This window comes from Miniopterus natalensis, chromosome 11 (assembly GCF_054644295.1).
Source record: "Miniopterus natalensis isolate mMinNat1 chromosome 11, mMinNat1.hap1, whole genome shotgun sequence".
In the NCBI taxonomy this organism is placed as follows: Eukaryota; Metazoa; Chordata; class Mammalia; order Chiroptera; family Miniopteridae; genus Miniopterus; species Miniopterus natalensis.
In genome coordinates, this window is record NC_142091.1 from 67,707,802 (window position 1) to 67,725,368 (window position 17,567).

General features: G+C 50.0%; 1 protein-coding gene across 2 annotated transcripts in view; it reads left to right on the forward strand.

Moving 5' to 3' along the window:
• CSTPP1 (centriolar satellite-associated tubulin polyglutamylase complex regulator 1) overlaps nucleotides 1–17,567 on the forward strand; it is a 133,988-nt gene that overhangs the window by 115,524 nt on the left and 897 nt on the right. The window contains exons 5-9 of one of the 2 annotated variants that reach the window (XM_016204022.2): nucleotides 10,796–10,881; nucleotides 12,776–12,971; nucleotides 13,558–13,667; nucleotides 16,156–16,219; nucleotides 16,484–17,150. In XM_016204022.2, the coding sequence (XP_016059508.1) occupies nucleotides 10,796–10,881; nucleotides 12,776–12,971; nucleotides 13,558–13,667; nucleotides 16,156–16,219; nucleotides 16,484–16,658 (631 nt within the window). In that variant the 3' untranslated portion in view covers nucleotides 16,659–17,150. Of the gene's footprint in view, nucleotides 1–10,795; nucleotides 10,882–12,775; nucleotides 12,972–13,557; nucleotides 13,668–16,155; nucleotides 16,220–16,483; nucleotides 17,151–17,567 lie in introns of those variants that run through there. The other variant, XM_016204023.2, reaches the window with a different exon arrangement.

Consider the following 17,567-nt stretch of genomic DNA (forward strand, 5'->3'; position numbering starts at 1 on the left):
TTCAGGGCCATGGCGTCCCCACATGTGCCTGACGTATGTGCTGCAAGCACCATGGTCAGGCCCTGGGGCGGCAGGTGTGAGCTGGAAACACAGGAAGGGAAAGAACAAGCAGACTCCATGATAGTGCCCAGCCAAAGAGCCTCTCCCCCTCACACAGTCGTGCAGCAGTGGGAGCCGCTAAGTAATTTTATTCCCAAATGGTCACCACAGCATCTCTGGCTCCATCTCTTGTGGACTGGGGGGCTTTCCTGATGGTTCCAACCATGCAGTTAGAGCCAGACTTCTGTTTTGTTGTTGTTGTTATCTTTTTTATTAAGGTATAATTGACCTGTAACATTATATTAGTTTCAGGTGTACAATATCATGACTGGATATTTGTATATATTGCAAAATAATCACCACAGTAATTCTAGTTAAGATCTGTCATCCCACGCAATTACAAATTGTTTCTTTCTTGTGGTGAGAACTTCTAAGATCTATTCTCTTAGAAACTTTCAGATATGCAATACAGTGTTAACCATAGTTACAATCCTGTACATTACATCCCCATGATTTATTTATTTTATAACTGGAAGTTTATGCCTTTTGACCCATTTCACCCACCTCCCAACTCCCACCTCTGGCAACCACCAATCTTTCCTCTGTACAAGCTTGCTTTTATTTTTGTTTTTTCAGATTTCACATATAGGTGAGATCATACAGTATTTGTCTTTCTCGACTGACTTATTTCACTTAGCATAATGTTCTCCAGGTCCATCCATGTTGTTGCAAATGGCAAGATTTGATTCTTTTTTATGGATGAATAATATTCCATTGTGGGTGTAATAAACACACACACAATCACATTTATCCATTCATCCATCAAAGGACACTTGGGATGTTTCCGTTACTTGGCTATTATAAATAATGCTGCAGTGAACATGGGGATGCAGATATTTTTTCAAGTTCATGTTTTCATTTTTTTCAGATAATTACCCAGAAATGGAATTGCTGGATCATATGGCAGTTCTAGTTCCAATTTTTTCAAGAACCACCATACTATTTTCCATAGTGGTTGTAAGAACTTAACGTCTTGAGTTCAAATTCTGGTTCATAATTTACCATCTGTGCCCTTGGGATGGTTCTTTAATTTCTCTGAGCTTCAGTTCCCTTATTTATAAAGTAGGAATAATAATAAGAGTTGTAATAGTTGAAGAAGTATGTAATGTGCTTAAAATAATGCCTGGCACAGAGTAAACTTTCAACCTTGACCTCCAAGAGCACAGGCATCATAGGGTTAGAAAGACCTGTTGTACATGCCACCTGTGCCCTGTTCAGTGGATGGGCTTGAAGATCTCAACTTCTCTAAGCCTTGTTGTCATATCTGTAAAATGGAGATAATAATAGAATCTGAGCCATAGGGTGGACATAAAATTTCAACAAAAATATATGTAAATTACTTAGCATGTTGTAGACATTCTATAAATAAGTTTCTGCTATTAAAATAATGTTGGCATTATTATTATAACAAGATTTTTAAAAAATAAATGAGAAGTTCCTAGATTCCCGAAGGCAGTACTTTCTGGCCTTTTTTCACCTCGCAACACTCAGAAAATAATATGTAACAAAAAGTAGGGTAAAGACAAGACGGCCTGTGATTAGCCTGCAGGCTCTGGCCTCCTCCCAGCTGGGCCAAGGGGACCATCACACCCGTAACTCATTCAAGGCCCAAGTGACACAGGGACGGGAAGCTCCACTCCAAGGGTGAAGAGTTAAAGCAGTGCATCAGAATCACCTGCAGGGCTTATTAAACACCAATTAACTCACTTCTCCCTCACTGAAGGCCTCGTTCCCCAGCGAGTAATATGTGTTTAATAGCAAAACCTGCTTTATTATGGTTATGTGCTGAATATATACAGTGCTTCGAAAGCACATAAACTCCTAAAGAATCTAGTTTTAGACAAAGCAGCTCACCCCCATTGAAGAGAATCACTCAGCTGGTCCCTATGCTGAAGGACTCAGGCCCTGGAACAGACAACCCTGGAGTCAAATCCCAGTTCCTTTACTTACTGGCTTGTGACACTGAGCAACTTCCCTAAGCCTCAATTTCTTCATCTGTAAAATGGAATTAAAAATAGCACCTGCCTCTTAGAGTTGTTTTTAGGATTTAATGAGATAATGCATGTAAAATACCTGCCATGTAGCCCTCAAAATATATTACCTATTTTTTAAAAATCACAATTAGTGATGGGGAGTGTGTTTAATTCCTATAATTTATTTTTCAAGTGTTTACTGAGCATCTGCTATGTGCCAGATGCGTACATTGAGGATGCAGCTTTATGCTTCCTTGGTGCCCTTCAGTATGCCCCCCCCGCAATATCTTTATGCATAGATGCCCTCCCTAGAACTGACTTGCCATCCAACAGTATCACTGTTGCCCCAAAAGGTCTTTCTCCAAAACAGGCTCTCCTTTCCTTCCCTTCCCCATTCTTTCATTCACCACATGCTTGTTATGTGCCAGTCACTGTGCTTGTGGAGGGGCTATGACAGAGAGCAAAACAGATGTCGTTCCAGCCCTCAAGGAACTTACACACTGACAGCAGCAGACATTAAATAATGAAATGCTAAGTGCTATAGGAACATAGAAACAGGAGACCCAGCCTAACGAAAGGCATTTCCATGAGGAAGACATGTTGAATTTGCGCCCTAAATGATTAGTAATAAATGAACATGCCCTCTCAGCTATCAAGACTTATTACAAGGCCATCATAATTAAGATAGTATGTTACTAGAGTAAGGATAGACCAAAGGATCATACTAGAGAGGCCAGACAGACCCATGCATTTATAAAAACTTGATATATAAAAAGATAGTATTGCAGAGCAGTGGGAAAAGTAACGGTGGCACAATTGTTTTTTCACCTAGGATAAAATAGATCCCTACTTCATACCGTATTCAGAAGTCAGTTTCATATAGGTTACAGACCTGTGTGAAATGCAAAACTCTAAAACTCTTAAAAAGAGAATAGAGGAAAATATTTTTATGGCCACCAAGTAGTTAAAGATTTCTTCAACAAGATACAAAAAGCCCAAGCCCAGTGGACAAGATTGATAAACTTGACCACAAACAAAATTGTGTTCATTCACTCAGTCATTGTTCAGAGTGCCCATTATGTGCCAGGCACACTGTCAAGTGCTGAGCACAGAACCATGAACAAAACAAAGTCCTTACCCTCGTGCAGCTGACGCTCTAGAGAGAGGAGAAGTGTCCGTTAGAAAGCAAGGACTCCCTGGTGGCAAATGGAACCCTGGCCAGAGCAGTGAAAGTGCTGCACCCTAAACCACTGAGCTACCAAGGAATTCAGAATTTAATTTTTCTGTCCAACAAAAAACATCATAAACAAAGTAAAAAGACAAGCCAGAGGCTAGAAGAGGATATTTGTTATGTGTATAACTAATAATGGATTAGCCTGCAGAAGTTTTCAGTCTCAAGAATATTTTATTAAAAATACCTACAAATCAATACGAGAAAGATAAATAACCTCAGTAGAAAAATAGTCCAAAGATCTGAACAGGAAATACACAGAAGAGAAAACCCTAACAGCTAATAAACACGTGGGCATGTTTTCAAGCGCAAATTCACTAGTAGTCAAAGACATGCTAATTAAAATTGAGATGCGACTTCACACCCATCAAATTAGCAAAAATGTAAAAGCCTGACAGTTGGAATATTGGTGAGGATGTGGAGTCGGAACTCGCACAAGCTGCTGGTGGGAAGGTGAATTGCTGTCATCCCGTTGAAGCAATGGGGGCAAATCTGAGGAAGCTGAAGAAGTGTAAGGAACCAGGCAGCACTGTTGGGAGTAGCTGCCAGGGGGACAGTCTGCAGGTCCCCTGCAGTAGCAAGGACAAAGTATGGCACCTTCAGAGAGTGCGAGTGCGATTCTACACAGCAGCTGAAGTGAATACACGGACATATATGGGGATCCAGAAATCTCAAAATGTCAGCTACCGAATGATACATCAAACTTAAAAACAAGCAAAAATACACACCTACCTAATTTTCAAGCATATGGGCATTTGTGTGAGTTAATACAGTATTATAAAAACATGGAGAGAGGGGAGGATGCTTAGCCAGCCCCATGTTCCAGTCTGGGAGTGCTAGACCCCCAAGCTTCAGGGTGACCTCGGAGGAAGAGGGGAGAGGAGCGGGCGGAGGGAGAGCTGCACAGGTGGCTGGAACGGTTCGTGTAATATTTCACAAAGCTTTAAAAATTGAAGCAAGGGTAGACAATGTGATGGTTTGACAAAGTTGGCTAGTGGGTGCACAGGTGTTTGTCACTCTCTGTAATTTCCTGAAGTTTTAAATATTTCATTTAAAACAAAAAGGATGGGTAGGGTTTAGGTGGGGAGCAGTGACAGGACAAAGCTGTCTCAGGAAAGGAAGCCGCCTGGAGAGAAGCCAGGCTTTCGCCAGTGACGACCCAGGGGAACTCGAGAAGGCAGCGGGCCTGAGTTGGAGGAGTCTGCGGCCGTGCATTGGACCTGAGTACAGGGACATCTCGGAGATATGTGGGTTCGTCCAGACCACTGCAGTAAAGTAAGTATTGCAGTCAAGTCGCAATCCTTTTCTAGAAGAGGATCTTGCCTACAATTTGCACAAAATGCAACATCTGTGAAGTGCAGTGAAGCAAGGTGTGCCTAGATTTACCCTGAGAGTGTGGAACAGTGAGGCTTCCTGGGAGGGACCAGGATAAGGGGGTTTAAATGGCTGAGCTGGGTCCTGCAAGCTGTCTGCTTGAAGAACCGTCACTGGAGGCAGGTGCTGTACACTGATAACAGACACCAAGAGTGGAAGAAAGGACATCTCCCCCAGCAGGAAGGTGTTATGGCCACAAGAGAGCACGGAGCCCACTGTTCCGTACCAGGAGCAGCTGCAAGTGGTCTAGGAACTGATTGGGGTCAGGGAGACCTGTGCTTGAATTACAGCTCTTTCATTTCTAGCTTGTGACCTTGGTCAAGTTTCTTAACCTCTCTGTTCTCAGTAAAGATACTCACTGAGCTTATCTCAGAGGACTGGGGTGCGAAGAAAATGAGATGACACCTGTATAATGCTGACAGAGTGAGCCCCTGATGAAGACTGACCATCATCGCTGCTGTTGTTATTGCCCACACTCTGGGTCAAGCTTCTGAGGCACCACAGAGGCAGGTGCTGTTTGGGGTACCCTGGAGGTTCAGGCTGGAGCCAGGGCAGAGAGTGTCCGGGACATCCCACACTGCTTTGAGGGCCTGGACTGGTGGCAGCTTGTGGGTGCCTCCAACCCAGTCCAGAAGCAGGGTAGCCCCGGGAGTGTCCCAGGGAGGCTCGACAGCAGCCTTTCCCTCCCACCTGGAGAAGGTAGCCAGAGTGTAGTTCATTCTCACCATGGCTCTGACATTGGAACACAGACTGCACAGGTGCACTGGGAGCCAAACAGACTTGGGACACACTTCAGCTGCACTCATGAAGGACACTGGTCATGTGACCTCCAAAGCAGCGCAGTCATGGAAGGTGGCTCTTCTTTCTGGCCCTGGCTGCGGGCTGGCTGCCCCCAGCAGTGGCCTCGAAACCAGATAGCTCCCACCCGAGAGCCTCCAAGAGCCTCCTTCCGGCTGGGTGCTGGCAGCACTCGCTTCCTCGGCGCCGTATTTTCCTTTGCTGTCTCGAGCTTTTCCAGCACCTTACACCAGCGAGGATGCACTTGCTCTGAGTGTTCGTTATACACTAGGTGCAATACATCATCATATGGACTCTTCAAGAATCCTGTGAACAGGACCGATGGTTATCTCCTCTTTCCAGATGAGGAAACCAAGGCTCAGAGAGAAAAGCTAACTTGGCCAGTGAGTGCTGGAGCTGGGATTTGATCCCAGGGCTGCAAACCCAGAACCACAGAAAAATTGGTGCAGCTCGAGCCACTAGACCAGGAACACTGAGCCTTTGGGGTGAACAGGACATTGGCAAGTAAGTTCAGACTAGAAGCTGTTGCTTCCTTGATACCCATTTACCTCCCAGCCAGCCAGCCCAGCCAGCCCAGCCAGCTGCTGGGAGTCAGCGAGAGAGGGCCAGAAAGGCCAGCCTCCCAGGATTAGCTCGGACCCTGCCAAGTGTGTTCTCCATTCCAGTTGCCTGCGCAGGACTCCACCCTTCACAGGGTTCTGCTCAGAGCCAGCCTGCACTGCAGTGCCTTCACTTCTCCCCCAGAGCCCCTCTCTCTGGCCTGGAGGCATGGCCTGCAAGGATCCCTCCATGACCCAATAGATTTGTACAGACTTCTGTTGGCAGCAGCTCCCGTTGGCTGCACTTCAAAGCGGGGGCGGCCCGGCTCCTCCAGGTGTCAGCAGCAGCTGGCACGTTAGCTGAAGGCCTCTGGCAGGAAGGGGTGTTGAGCCAACTGCCGTCGACTGGAAAACAGCACATGTGGAGGAGCTCCTCTCAAAGAGATTCCTTCAGGAGGCCTTGGGGGTGGGGACAAGTTCGAGTTCAGGGTGAAGGAGCTATCTGTCTGTGGGATAGGGGTTGTCCTTGTCACCAAAGGCCAAGACCTGTAGAGCCCTCTTCCTGCTTTCCCACAGTCTGCCAAGATCCCGATGCCAAATGCCCAAAATTTCCATGGCTCAGAGCACTAGTTTGGAGACGGACAGTGCAGCATGTGATGTTTAAGTCTTTCAGACTTTCCTGCCACCACAGTCATCCAGGCAGCGGCCCCTTCCCCACCAGGACCACCACGATGTTAGTTCTGTCCGCACCTGGGACAACACACTGTCAGAGCGCAGAAGCTCTTTCATACTTGTGGGGACTACAAGCCTTCTCGGGCTTCTGCTTGATTATGTCCAGCAACAGGAAGTTCACTCCTTCACAGAGCAGCCGCAACCCCAGAGCTAAGCTTGAAAAACTCTTCCAGAGCCAAACTCCAGGTCCCTGTGACATGTCCCTCTGAGGCAGCCTTCGAAGGTGCGGTCTCAGCCCTCACTTCCTCCTTAGTCTTCTCTTCACAGCACAGGGTCTCAGCGCAGTCGTCATCTGACACTGGTTTGCAGACTCTGGTTTATTCCACTGAAGTGGACTGTCCACGACTGAATATAGTGGCCAGGGGAGAGGAAAGGGTGCTGTGGCCCCTCTTACTCATTTGTTTGGATTTTCCTTCCTCCCTTCATCAAATATTTACTGATTGACTGTCATGGACCCTGTGTTGTGCTGGACCCGGGAGTCAAGCAACAGACAGGAGTGTCACCTGGCGAACAGTGGGAGGAGGTGGCAGAGGACTGTGGAAGCCAGTGGCAGGGAGACCTACCGTAGTCAGGCACAAGGAAGGTTCCCCGGAGAGGTGCTGTGTAGGCTGCACCTGAAGAATGAATAGGTGTCAGGTGGGTGAGGAGAGAGGCCTGGAGGGCAGGGAGCATGATAGGTGGAGGGACTAGCTTGTCTGAAGGGCCTGAGGAGGGAGGGAGCATTAGGAAGAGCTGAAGGGTCACAGTGGCTTTTGGGAGTCTAGAGAGGAGAGGAGAGGCAGGGGGAGAGCCTGTGGGTTAGAGCGGGGGACTCTGTTCTAAGGGCGATGGGAAGCCCATGAAGGGTTTTCAGCAGAGTTGTAAAATGGTCAAATTTGCCTCTTAAACACCTTGCCGATCAGTCACAAGTATACACGTGTTTCCGTGTTCGAATGTTGCTGACCGGTCACAAGATAACTCGTGTCTGCACTTACATTAATTTAAATAATTTAAAACACCTTGCCGACTAGTCATGACAGAAAAGTAGCTGGCCACACAGGTGAGTTCTGGGTTGAAATAGCCAATCAGCAAGGTGTTAAAAAGACCTTTCTGACCCCAGGATGGATACTCAATTAGAAGAAGGCAAGAGTGGTTGCAGGAAAAGGGTATGAGGTCACTCATTGTCCAGGAAAGAGGTGGAGGTTGCTGTGGAGGAAAGCAGACGGATGCTGGAGAAATTTGGGGGTAGGACTGACAGGACCTGCCAACTGACTGATGTGGGTGGGCAAGGGAGGGAGTTTCCAGGATGTCAGGACTCCCGGCTTTCTGGCTGAGCAGGGTAGTGGGTGGTATTGCTGTTAATAGAAGCTGAGCTCCAGTTGGCTTTTCTGGCAGCCAGTCTCACTGCCTGCAATCAAGAAACCCCTCAGTTCTTTCACACATGCTGCAGGGACCCAGCTGCATGTCCCTCAGAGACAAAGTCCCTGCCACTGCCACCATCCCCAGCTAGTCTGCTGGTCCCACCTGACCGCTGTCAGTGTCAGCCCACCAAGAAGCAGGGTTCAAGACCAGAGCACACACGGCTGCCCTGCGCCCCAGAGACTGCCCCCTTACCTGGTGGGCCTCCTGCCCTCTGCCGCTGTGCCCCTGTCCATCCCTAGCTGCCCGTCTTAAAAGAGGGTGCTAATATCCACAGTCAAGAACGGCCCCCGACAGGAAGCTGGGGCCAGTGCTGAGGTTGCAAGGGCGGACCCTGTTTGCAGCTTCCAGTCCTGGCTGTGGCCCAGAGAGAGGCTGTGGCAAGAGTCTCTGAAGCCCTGGTGTGGCAGCCCGGAGCACTCTGGTTAGCAAGAATGACAACTTCTGGAATTAGACCGTGGTGACAGTTGCACAACTTGTGAATATACTAAAAAAAATGTACTTTTAAAGGGTGAATTTTATGGTATTTGAATTGTATTTCAATATAAATAAATGAACAAACGGATAACATAGGCAATAGAAAATGGAAATCAATGCTATCACCAGGAGCACTGGGCCCAGGTTGATGATAAACAAGGGAAGCGAGGGAATGTCTTCAAAGGCTCTGGCTCCCGTCGCCGTTTCCTGCATGGGGATGTTCTCAGCCTGGCGCTCTTCCTTAGTAATGAACTTCAGGCCATTCCGTTTTTAGCTGTCCTGGGAGTGGGGCAGGAAGGAAAGGTCACGGGCTTCTCTCCTCTGGGGACTTTTCCTCTGTGCTGAGCCTGGCAGGGAAATGCTTCAAGGTGCTGGTGGCTCTTCCCCCCTGAGCACTCTGGGGAGCTCACTCTTCCTCTGTAGTGGGGGTGTCTGTGCTAACCCCAGCCCACCCTACCTGCCCTCTCTCTGCCTCTCTTGCCTCTCCCTCCCCATCCAGATGGAATCCGGACTTTGTGCCCTCTCTGTTCCTTTTTGCTTGCCTGGGTTCTCCACAGGTTATGAGAAAAGGGGGGATTCCTTGCCTACGTCTCAGCACTTGGTCCCAGAAGCCACTGATGGAGGGACCAGGGTGCCCTCCTGTGGCCATCAGCAGCACTGCTTCTTCCCACCCTCTGGCCTTGAATGTTTTCCAGCTAGAATTTGAATGTTCAACTCTGGTAGTTGGGGCAGTTTTTTCTTCCCCAAGAGATAGAGATACATGAGAAACAGGACTTCAGATATAGGTGGAAAGAAAGAAGGTGAATTAGCCACAAAAACTAAGGAATAAACGTTAGCGTTTGTACTCTTTTAAGAGGTAGTGTGGCCTACTGGAAAGTGCATGGCCTGTGGAGTCGAGCAAACTTACCAGCTCTATGACCTTAGCAAGTCGAACTTCTCTGAGACTTAGTCTATTCACCTATAAAGTGGAAATGATAACAAGGCCTACCTCGTTGTGGGATAAAATTTAATTAATACGGTGCCTGCAGTGAAGCAGGTACTCAGCCAGTGGGATACGTGTTTCTATTATTACAAGACTAGATGCAGGAACCATTTTCACTCTTTGGGGAGATCTGAAACCAGGGCCACCTGCCTTGAAGACTCCAGGGGTACCGCTCACATTATCCTCTCTAAAGCCCCTTCCCCATAGGTGAGCAATGCTGCCTCTCTCTGGAGCTGATGCAGTTGCCAGTTTGGGGACCCTTGACAGTGGGTGGTGCAGGGAGATTGAGAAAAATACGTGCGAGCTCAAAATAAAACTTTTTAAATGTAAAGATAAAGCCAGACAGGCCTAGTCAGAAACAGATTGGGGTCCCAGCTCCCTTTCAGTAGATGAGTTTGGCGCCCTGCCTGGCACATGGAAGGAGCCCAGCAAGTGCTCATTTCCTTCCCTTCCTGTCCTCTCTCTGATGGGGCCCTGAGCAGAGTATGAATATGGCCTGGGCCTGAGCCCTTTAGTAGTCACATGGGTTTTCCTGGGAGGTGGGTGTGCAGTGGGAGGAACTAAAGAGAGGAAACACCAGGAGGTGGTCGACTTGTGACAGTGGACAGCAAAAAGGAACCGTGGCCACCCTGATGCCACCAGGCGGTGGTGCTCCTTGACCCTCTCCAGTGTAGACCCCAGCAGCTCTGAGCCCTCTTCCCTTCCCTGCCCTCCTTGTCCCGGGATGGAGATCCTGGAGCTTCCTGGCCCTGGGGAGCTTATTAAATCTCAGCACCACTTGCCAAGACCCCTTTAAACCTCTTGGCTGTTCTTTTTGCCTTTTCCGATCAGCTGTATTTATTCTGACTAAATGGTCCTCACTGCGGGATGAAAGGATTTACTGCTCAAGTATATGAAAAGAAATCTTGGCTGCATTACAATTGCACCCTCTCCTTGCTGCCCAGCCCCCTCTCTTCCCTCCTTAGGCCCCATCTGCTAGCTGGTGCCACAGAGACTGAACTGGGAGCCTGCCCTTGCTAATGTGGTCAGCTCAGTTTGGTGGCAGAGCCCAATGGGTGAAGAAATGAGGTTACTGGGAGGAGCTTGTTTGGGGAGCCCTCTCCCAATGGCTTGCTGCCCCAAGGGAGACTAGAACCCCAAGAATGGCTCTCTTTCTCTCCCCCCCCCCCACACATTTCTCTTTCCCCCTCAGGATTGTGCTCATGGATGATGCCATGGACTGCTTGATGTCTTTCTCAGATTTCCTCTTCGCCTTCCAGGTCCAGTTTTACTACTCAGGTGAGAGTCTCCCAGGACCCCACATGGCTCCCATCAGACACATCTCCCTCTCCTGCCCGGCTGCCCACGCCATCCTGTGCCCAGCACACACATTTCTCTCCTGCACTTCCCTCCGTGGTGTGCTTCACCATGGTCACTACACATGTCCAGTTCTTGTTGCTGGGGGTCACAAGATACACTGTGCAGAGCCTACTGCCTCAGCATCCTCAAGACACAGACACTGCAGTCAGCAGTGCAGCAATCAGTGTAGGTGGTAACGACAGTGACAACCACCATACACGCCATAGTGGCAAACCTGATAAACTCACTGCTTATCAAAAACTTACTCTCCCTGGCATAGCAGTAAGGACTTTAATCCTTACAACAGCCCTAAGAGACAGGCCCTTTAAGAGCCAAGCTCACAGAGGCAAGTAGCCAAAGTCACTGAGCTACTAAGTACTGGAGCCCACACTTGGACAGAGGGCTCGCTCCCAGCAGGCGCTCTCGGGCACTGTGCTGAACCACTGCCATGGGAGCGCAGTCCCTGGGCCTGACTCCTGTGTGGGCACACATGTCCCCACCACAGCTTTAAATAAATGCACACCAGCCCTATTCACGCTCCCACCCTGCTCCCCAGTACGCACCAGCTTTGCCCTTGAATCCCTTCTGGAATCAGGTGGAATAAAAATAGGTGGCCTGGCCGGGCGTGGCTCAGCGGTTGAGCATCGACCTAGGATCCAGGAGGTTCGATTTCTGGTCAGGGCACATGCCCTGGTTGCGGGCTCAACCCCCAGTAGGGGGCGTGCAGGAGGCAGCCGATCAGACTCTGTCATCATTGATGTTTCTATCTCTCTCCTTGTCCCTTCCTCTCTCTGAAATCAATAAAGATATGTATTTTTTTAAAAATAGGTGAATAAATATAAATGCACAGCAGCTCACCCAGAACATCAAATCGAACATTGGGTTTAGAAATTGCTGACTGTCCATAAGCAAACTCGTTTAAAACGAGCTCTTCCAGTAAACACAAGGCTGTCCTTGGAGCCTAGACATGGCCGTCCTGCCAACTGGTGGCCCCAACCAGCCCTGGCCTCACTCGGGCATCACATTGTTTTCTTGATGGCAGCCCAAGGGTGTGGTCAGTCAGGGTCTGGATCCTGGGTCTCACCACCTGCTCTTAGAAGCTCCAGGCACTTATTCCCCATTTCTCTGTCACACTTGGGCCCTAAAAAGGAGCAGCCATGTCTGGGAGAACCTTTTCCCCTCGCGGCCTCCCAGGCCTCTTCTCGCAGCAGCGTGGGGCCCGAGCATCACTACTGCATCAGTCAGCGGTGAGATGGGCCATAAGTCACTGCTCACTAACTACGGCTTGACTGCTAAAATTCAGAAACAATTTCAACAATAAACTCATAGCTTGGGCTTTCTTTCCCACACTGTATTCCAGCGTGCATTCCTGAGTTGCAGAGGCAGGTACCTCAGAAGGTAGGACTTTCAGTGGGAGTGTGCACACCTTCACCTTTACAAAAACATTCACAGCCATTTAATATGTGCCAGGCCCAGGGCCGGGTACTAGGGCAGAGAGGTTGACAATACCTGGTGCCTGCTTCTGTTCGAGGATCTCCCGTGCCAGTAAGGAGACAGAGTCCACAAACAATTACTCAGAAAACTCATCACTGATAATGCTACGAAGAATACAGGGTGCTGTGAAAGTATGTAAGGGGGGACCTCACCTGAATTAGAAACAGCTACCCAGAAGAGGGACATTTGAGCTGAAACACACATTGGTGTCATCTCTGAGTATAGTGGCCATGCCGTGCCCTGAGCACTGATGCTGGTGTGGAGCTGACAGAGGGAAGACAGTGGAGGGATGAAGGATGTCCTCCCTGCCTGACCTGTGCCCTCCATCCATGGTACCCAGAATTCCTGGAGAGTGTTGCTGCCATCTACCAAGACCTACTGTCAGGCAAGAGCCCTAACACAGTGATTGTGCCAACGTCATCCAGTGGGCAGCACCGCCAGCGGCCCCCCCTGGGTGAGACCAGCATGCTGGAGGGAGTCGAGGCGTCATTGTTCTACCAGCGCCTGGAGAACCTGTGTGACCGGCACAAGTACAGGTGAGAAATGGCCACGTAGACCCCCTCGGTCCCAGGGAGTGTAGGCTGCTGGCCCTGGAACAGATCTCTAGCAGGCTGTTTGGTCCAGGGCTTCTAGGGTCCTGATGGTCATGGCATAAATTAGAACAGTGCCATTTGCCCCAGACCAGGTTGCTCCCTTAGGAAGGGTTAGGGAGGATTGCTTTCACTGGGGCAAGACAGCCAGAGATGACCAGCTCGGCCCCCTTCTCCTTCCCGGAACATAGACTGGCCTTGACATTTTAAAGAGAAGGAAAAACATTCACTATATAAAAAAAATTCACTGTACAGAAAGGGAGGGTTAAACTATCCTGTGTGGCTCAAAGTCCACTTGGAGTCAGAGCAGCCACTTTTAGTTTCTTTCTAGAAGAGGCTCTTACCTATTGCCATTTCCCCAGCCGCTCCCTGTTCCTGGATATTGGCCATGCTCCCCCAGGGTCTTAGGGCGCCCAGGGCACTCAGGTCCCTTCATCTTGGCTTTGGGCCCCCTCCCACACCTGAAGTATGGATGAAAAGATGACTCTCAGACTTGCTTGTCTTAGACTCTGGCATGTATTCCTTCTTCTAGCTGCCCACCCCCAGCACTTGTCAAAGAGGTCCTAAGCAACGTTCAGAGACTGACCTTCTACGGATTCCTTGTGGCTCTCTCAAAGCATCATGGAATCAACCAAGCCCTTGGTAAGCCAGAGCTGGCTGTGGCCAGCCTCTCCTGGTGGCACACTATAAAGCCCTATGAAGCTGGCCTCCAGTGGCAGATGGGTCCCATGAGGAGGGGCATCACCATCTCTGCCTTGGCTTCTCAGGGCCAGACCCTGAGGCCCTGGGAGCCAGAATGTGCACAAGACAAGACTGTGCCCTCCCAGGCCTCTCCTGCTCCTGTGGGGAGGGACGGCCTTCCCTGCCCAAGCCCTGCCCCAACGTGAAGCACCTCCCCATGGCAGAAGTGTGCCCAGCCCCTCCCCAGAGAACCCCCAGTTCTATTTTGGGAAGTAGCCTGGCAGCGCTATTTACTTAGGGGCTCTGCATGGACCTGAATCCCATTTGTAAACAGGGCAAAGGTGTGTCTGGGGAGGCCTTTTTCCCAGCTGGAAAAAAAAAATGATTAATCTGAAAGAGAGCAGAAAAGGGGTAGGAGGGAGGCCTGCACTGGCCCAGTTTTTTCTGTTCATCATTTTATTCTGATTGGCCGCCTCAAACCTGCTGCTCTCCTAGAGGAAGAGCCACCAGGTTGCCATCCAGCGGAGTTTGAGGGGTTATTTGTCTCTCCAAGAAGTATTCAGGTGTGCTGGGAATCCCAGGTTCCTGAGTCTCAAAAAAGAGACACTCCATATTCCCCTCCCTTCTGCCAGTTGAGGGAATGGGGTCAAGGGAAGGAAATTTAACATTCGTTAAATGCCAGCCACAGTAGGCCAATACTGGCCTAGGAGCTTTAGATCTTATACAATATAGAGCCTGCTGGGGGGTGTGCTCCCATGTACCCCAGAGCACCCCAGCAGGATTGAGGGCCCACTCAGCCATGAGGCCAGCTGGCAGCCCAGTTACTCTAAGTCAATGCTTGGGGCATGCACAGGTCTGGGAACCCTCAACCAAGTGAGGTTGGTAGCCAAGGTCACCGGCTGGAAGAATAGAAAGGAGGCAAATAGGAGTCAGAAGTCAAGAGCAAGGAAGTGACTGGTGGGGATTTGCTTAGATTTTCTTTCACACTCCCTTCCTCTCCACCAATAACAGCCACCAGGAAGGAAAAGGAAAAGCTAAGTAGCATCTGAGTCACAGCCTGGACTAACTATATGCCCTCACTTGTTCTAAGACCCATAAAAAGGACAGTCACTTAGTCAACCACTTCTCTGAAGCACTAATGCCAGGTGGAGTGGGAGATGGAAGGAAGCATGTGGTCTCTGCCCTTACCTCCATCTCCCATGTGAGACAGAGATCTGGAGCTCCCTGGCTGCAGCCAGTGGTCAGCCAGCTTGTTCCCTTAGTTGTCAAGACACCCCAGCACCACCACCACAAAATGAGAGGGTTCCATGGGACACAGTTTGAAAACCACTAACTTAGAGCAAAAGAGACCAGGAGGCATCATTTGAAAAGGCTTTGGAAAAGAAGGGAATTGAACTAGAGTCAGATAGGTAATTTTAAGATTGAGGCTTTCTACAGACCAGCATTGTTAACTGCCAGATCTAGGTTCTAACTGGGGCAGGGAGTGGGGTGGGGGACCGCTGGGAGGAGGGAGAGAAACACTGATGTGAGAGAGACACATCGACTGGTTGGGCCGGGGACAGGGATTTAGCCTGCAACTGAGGTACCTGCCCTTGGCCGAAATTGAACCTGGGACCCTTCGGTCCAAGGGCTGACGCTCTAACTATTGAGCCAAACTGGCCAGGGTGCTGGTGAGAATCTTTTATCTGCACACTTCAGCTCCACCTTTCCTCCCATGTTAACAGCTCCCGGGAGCATCCAAGACTCTCACCTTTCCCCAATGCCAAAGGATTGGTTCCCTTAGTGTATAGTTGAGGAAACCAGCTGAAAGAGATTTGTGACAGAGCAGAGATGGGATAGCTCTCCTTCTGGTGGCTTCTGGCCATGCTAGAGTTTGGTCTGCTCCTGACCCGTCTTCTCTTTCCACCCTTGGAACTCTCCCTCAAGGAGCTGTGGCAGCATTTTTGACCAGTCTTCAAAGTGGGGTCACCCTGGTTTGGGGGCACAAATCTAGATAAATTCTGGTCTTTGTGGTTAGCCTAGGCCATATCCTGTATCTCTGGCTCCTTTTTAGCCCAGTACTAGGGGCTCAAGGAAGGACTAAACCCCCAGCACCAGCTCCCAACCCACCACCTAGTCTTGGAAGGGGATGGCTATTTGTGCAATAATCTTGAGGCTTGGGGATATCTCCTTAGCTGTGGTCTCTGCCCCGAGGGGGGGGGGGAGTGCAGGCAGCAGGGCTATTAAATGTTATAGACATTCAGTTTATCCAGCAATACCCAAGACTCTTTGCCCTGATAGCAGTCCTCTTAAAAGCTCTTCCCCGTATCTTTTATATCAGCCAGGAATAGGCAGATATGAAGGTGGGGAGCACAGAGGCACCTGCTGGGAATGAGGCCATCTGACCAGAGCCTGGCTGAAGGACCCTCAGGTTAAGTTTTGTGCTCCCCCCTCCCCCATTATCTCCTAGGAGCTTTGCCTGACAAAGGGGACCTGATGCAGGACCCAGCCATGGATGAGGAGCTGGACAGACTGTAAGTATCAGGTGGGAAGATGCTGCCCCCTTATGGTGGCAAACCTCAGTAGGACATGGCAGTGCCCCCTTGTGGAGTCACACAATGCTCGTCCATAACACCCCCATCAGTCAGGGAAGGGCTTAGGGGCCAGCAGAGGGCCAAGGTATCCTTTCTGAATCCCTTGGGAATATAGCCCATGGTTTCTCCCAAATGCAAGTGTGGAGGTCCTGGTCTCTGGACAGGGGGCACCTTGTTGCCCTCTGGGCTTCTTTCCTCCTTCAGGCTGGCCCAGATCCCTGACCTGGTCAACTCAGTCACTGCCAGTCCAGAGGCCAGCTGCCTGCCTTCCCGGACCCCTCACCGGGCTGGCTTTTCCTGGAGACCCCTCCATCACGCCCGCAAAGTGGATGCAGAGAGCGATGGCTCCACTGAAGAGACAGAGGAGTCCGAGATTTGAGGAGCCTGAAGGGTCCTGACTACACCCAGTACCCAGCTCCTACTCCTGCCCAAATCCTCCTGCCCCCATGCCATGCTGCCCTCTGCTGGCAAAAAGGCCAAATAACAGCCCCAGTCCAAGACCTGCCAGAGGGGTTCTGTATCAGCCAACCCAAGCAGTGATTCAAGAAAGTGAGCCTACTGTCAGCCCTTGCACTTTAGTCAGGCCCCAAGCTGACAGCAGACTGAACGGAGGCCACCAGGAAGGGACTTGGCCGTAGCCTTTTGCTGACGGTTCATCTCACAGCAACTTCAGGAAGGGGAAAGACCATGAGTAGGGCTACACAGGGCCTTGCATGCTTACAGGTGGCACCAGTGGCAGAAGTATAGGAGGGCATAATCACAGTAGCCTACTGGAGAGAGGGTGAGCAAGACCATTGCACTCTCAAAAGCTGCTTCAAGCCTCCTGTGTCTATCAGTTAAATGTGAAATGAATAAAGTCCCTGTGTCTGCTAAGCGGTGAGTCTAAACTCACTAGACCAAGGAGGGGGTGAAGGGAAGGGGGTGAGTTTGGGTTTTGGTGCCAAATCCCAGGTTTTCTGGGAAGTGGGGGCCAGAGGACCACTCAGCCTGGAGATCTGCCTCAGTAATGAGCAGAGGGGCTCACCTCTTGCACATGACAGCCTTTCAAAGGAGAGGTACTCACAGTTGAAATGGGCCTTCAGGGAACAAGTCCAGAGGGTTCAAGGCAAGGTTCCTGTAACTTTAAAGGCCCTGGCCACAAAGGGTCAGCACTGCAGAGCCTTCTAGCCAGAGTTTCACGAAACATTTGCCAAGCACCTGCTCAGGGCTAGGGCAGCGAGGATATAGCTGTGAACACAGGCCTGAGGAGTACAAGCCTCCAGCCAAGACTGAAGGAAGGTAGGGGTCC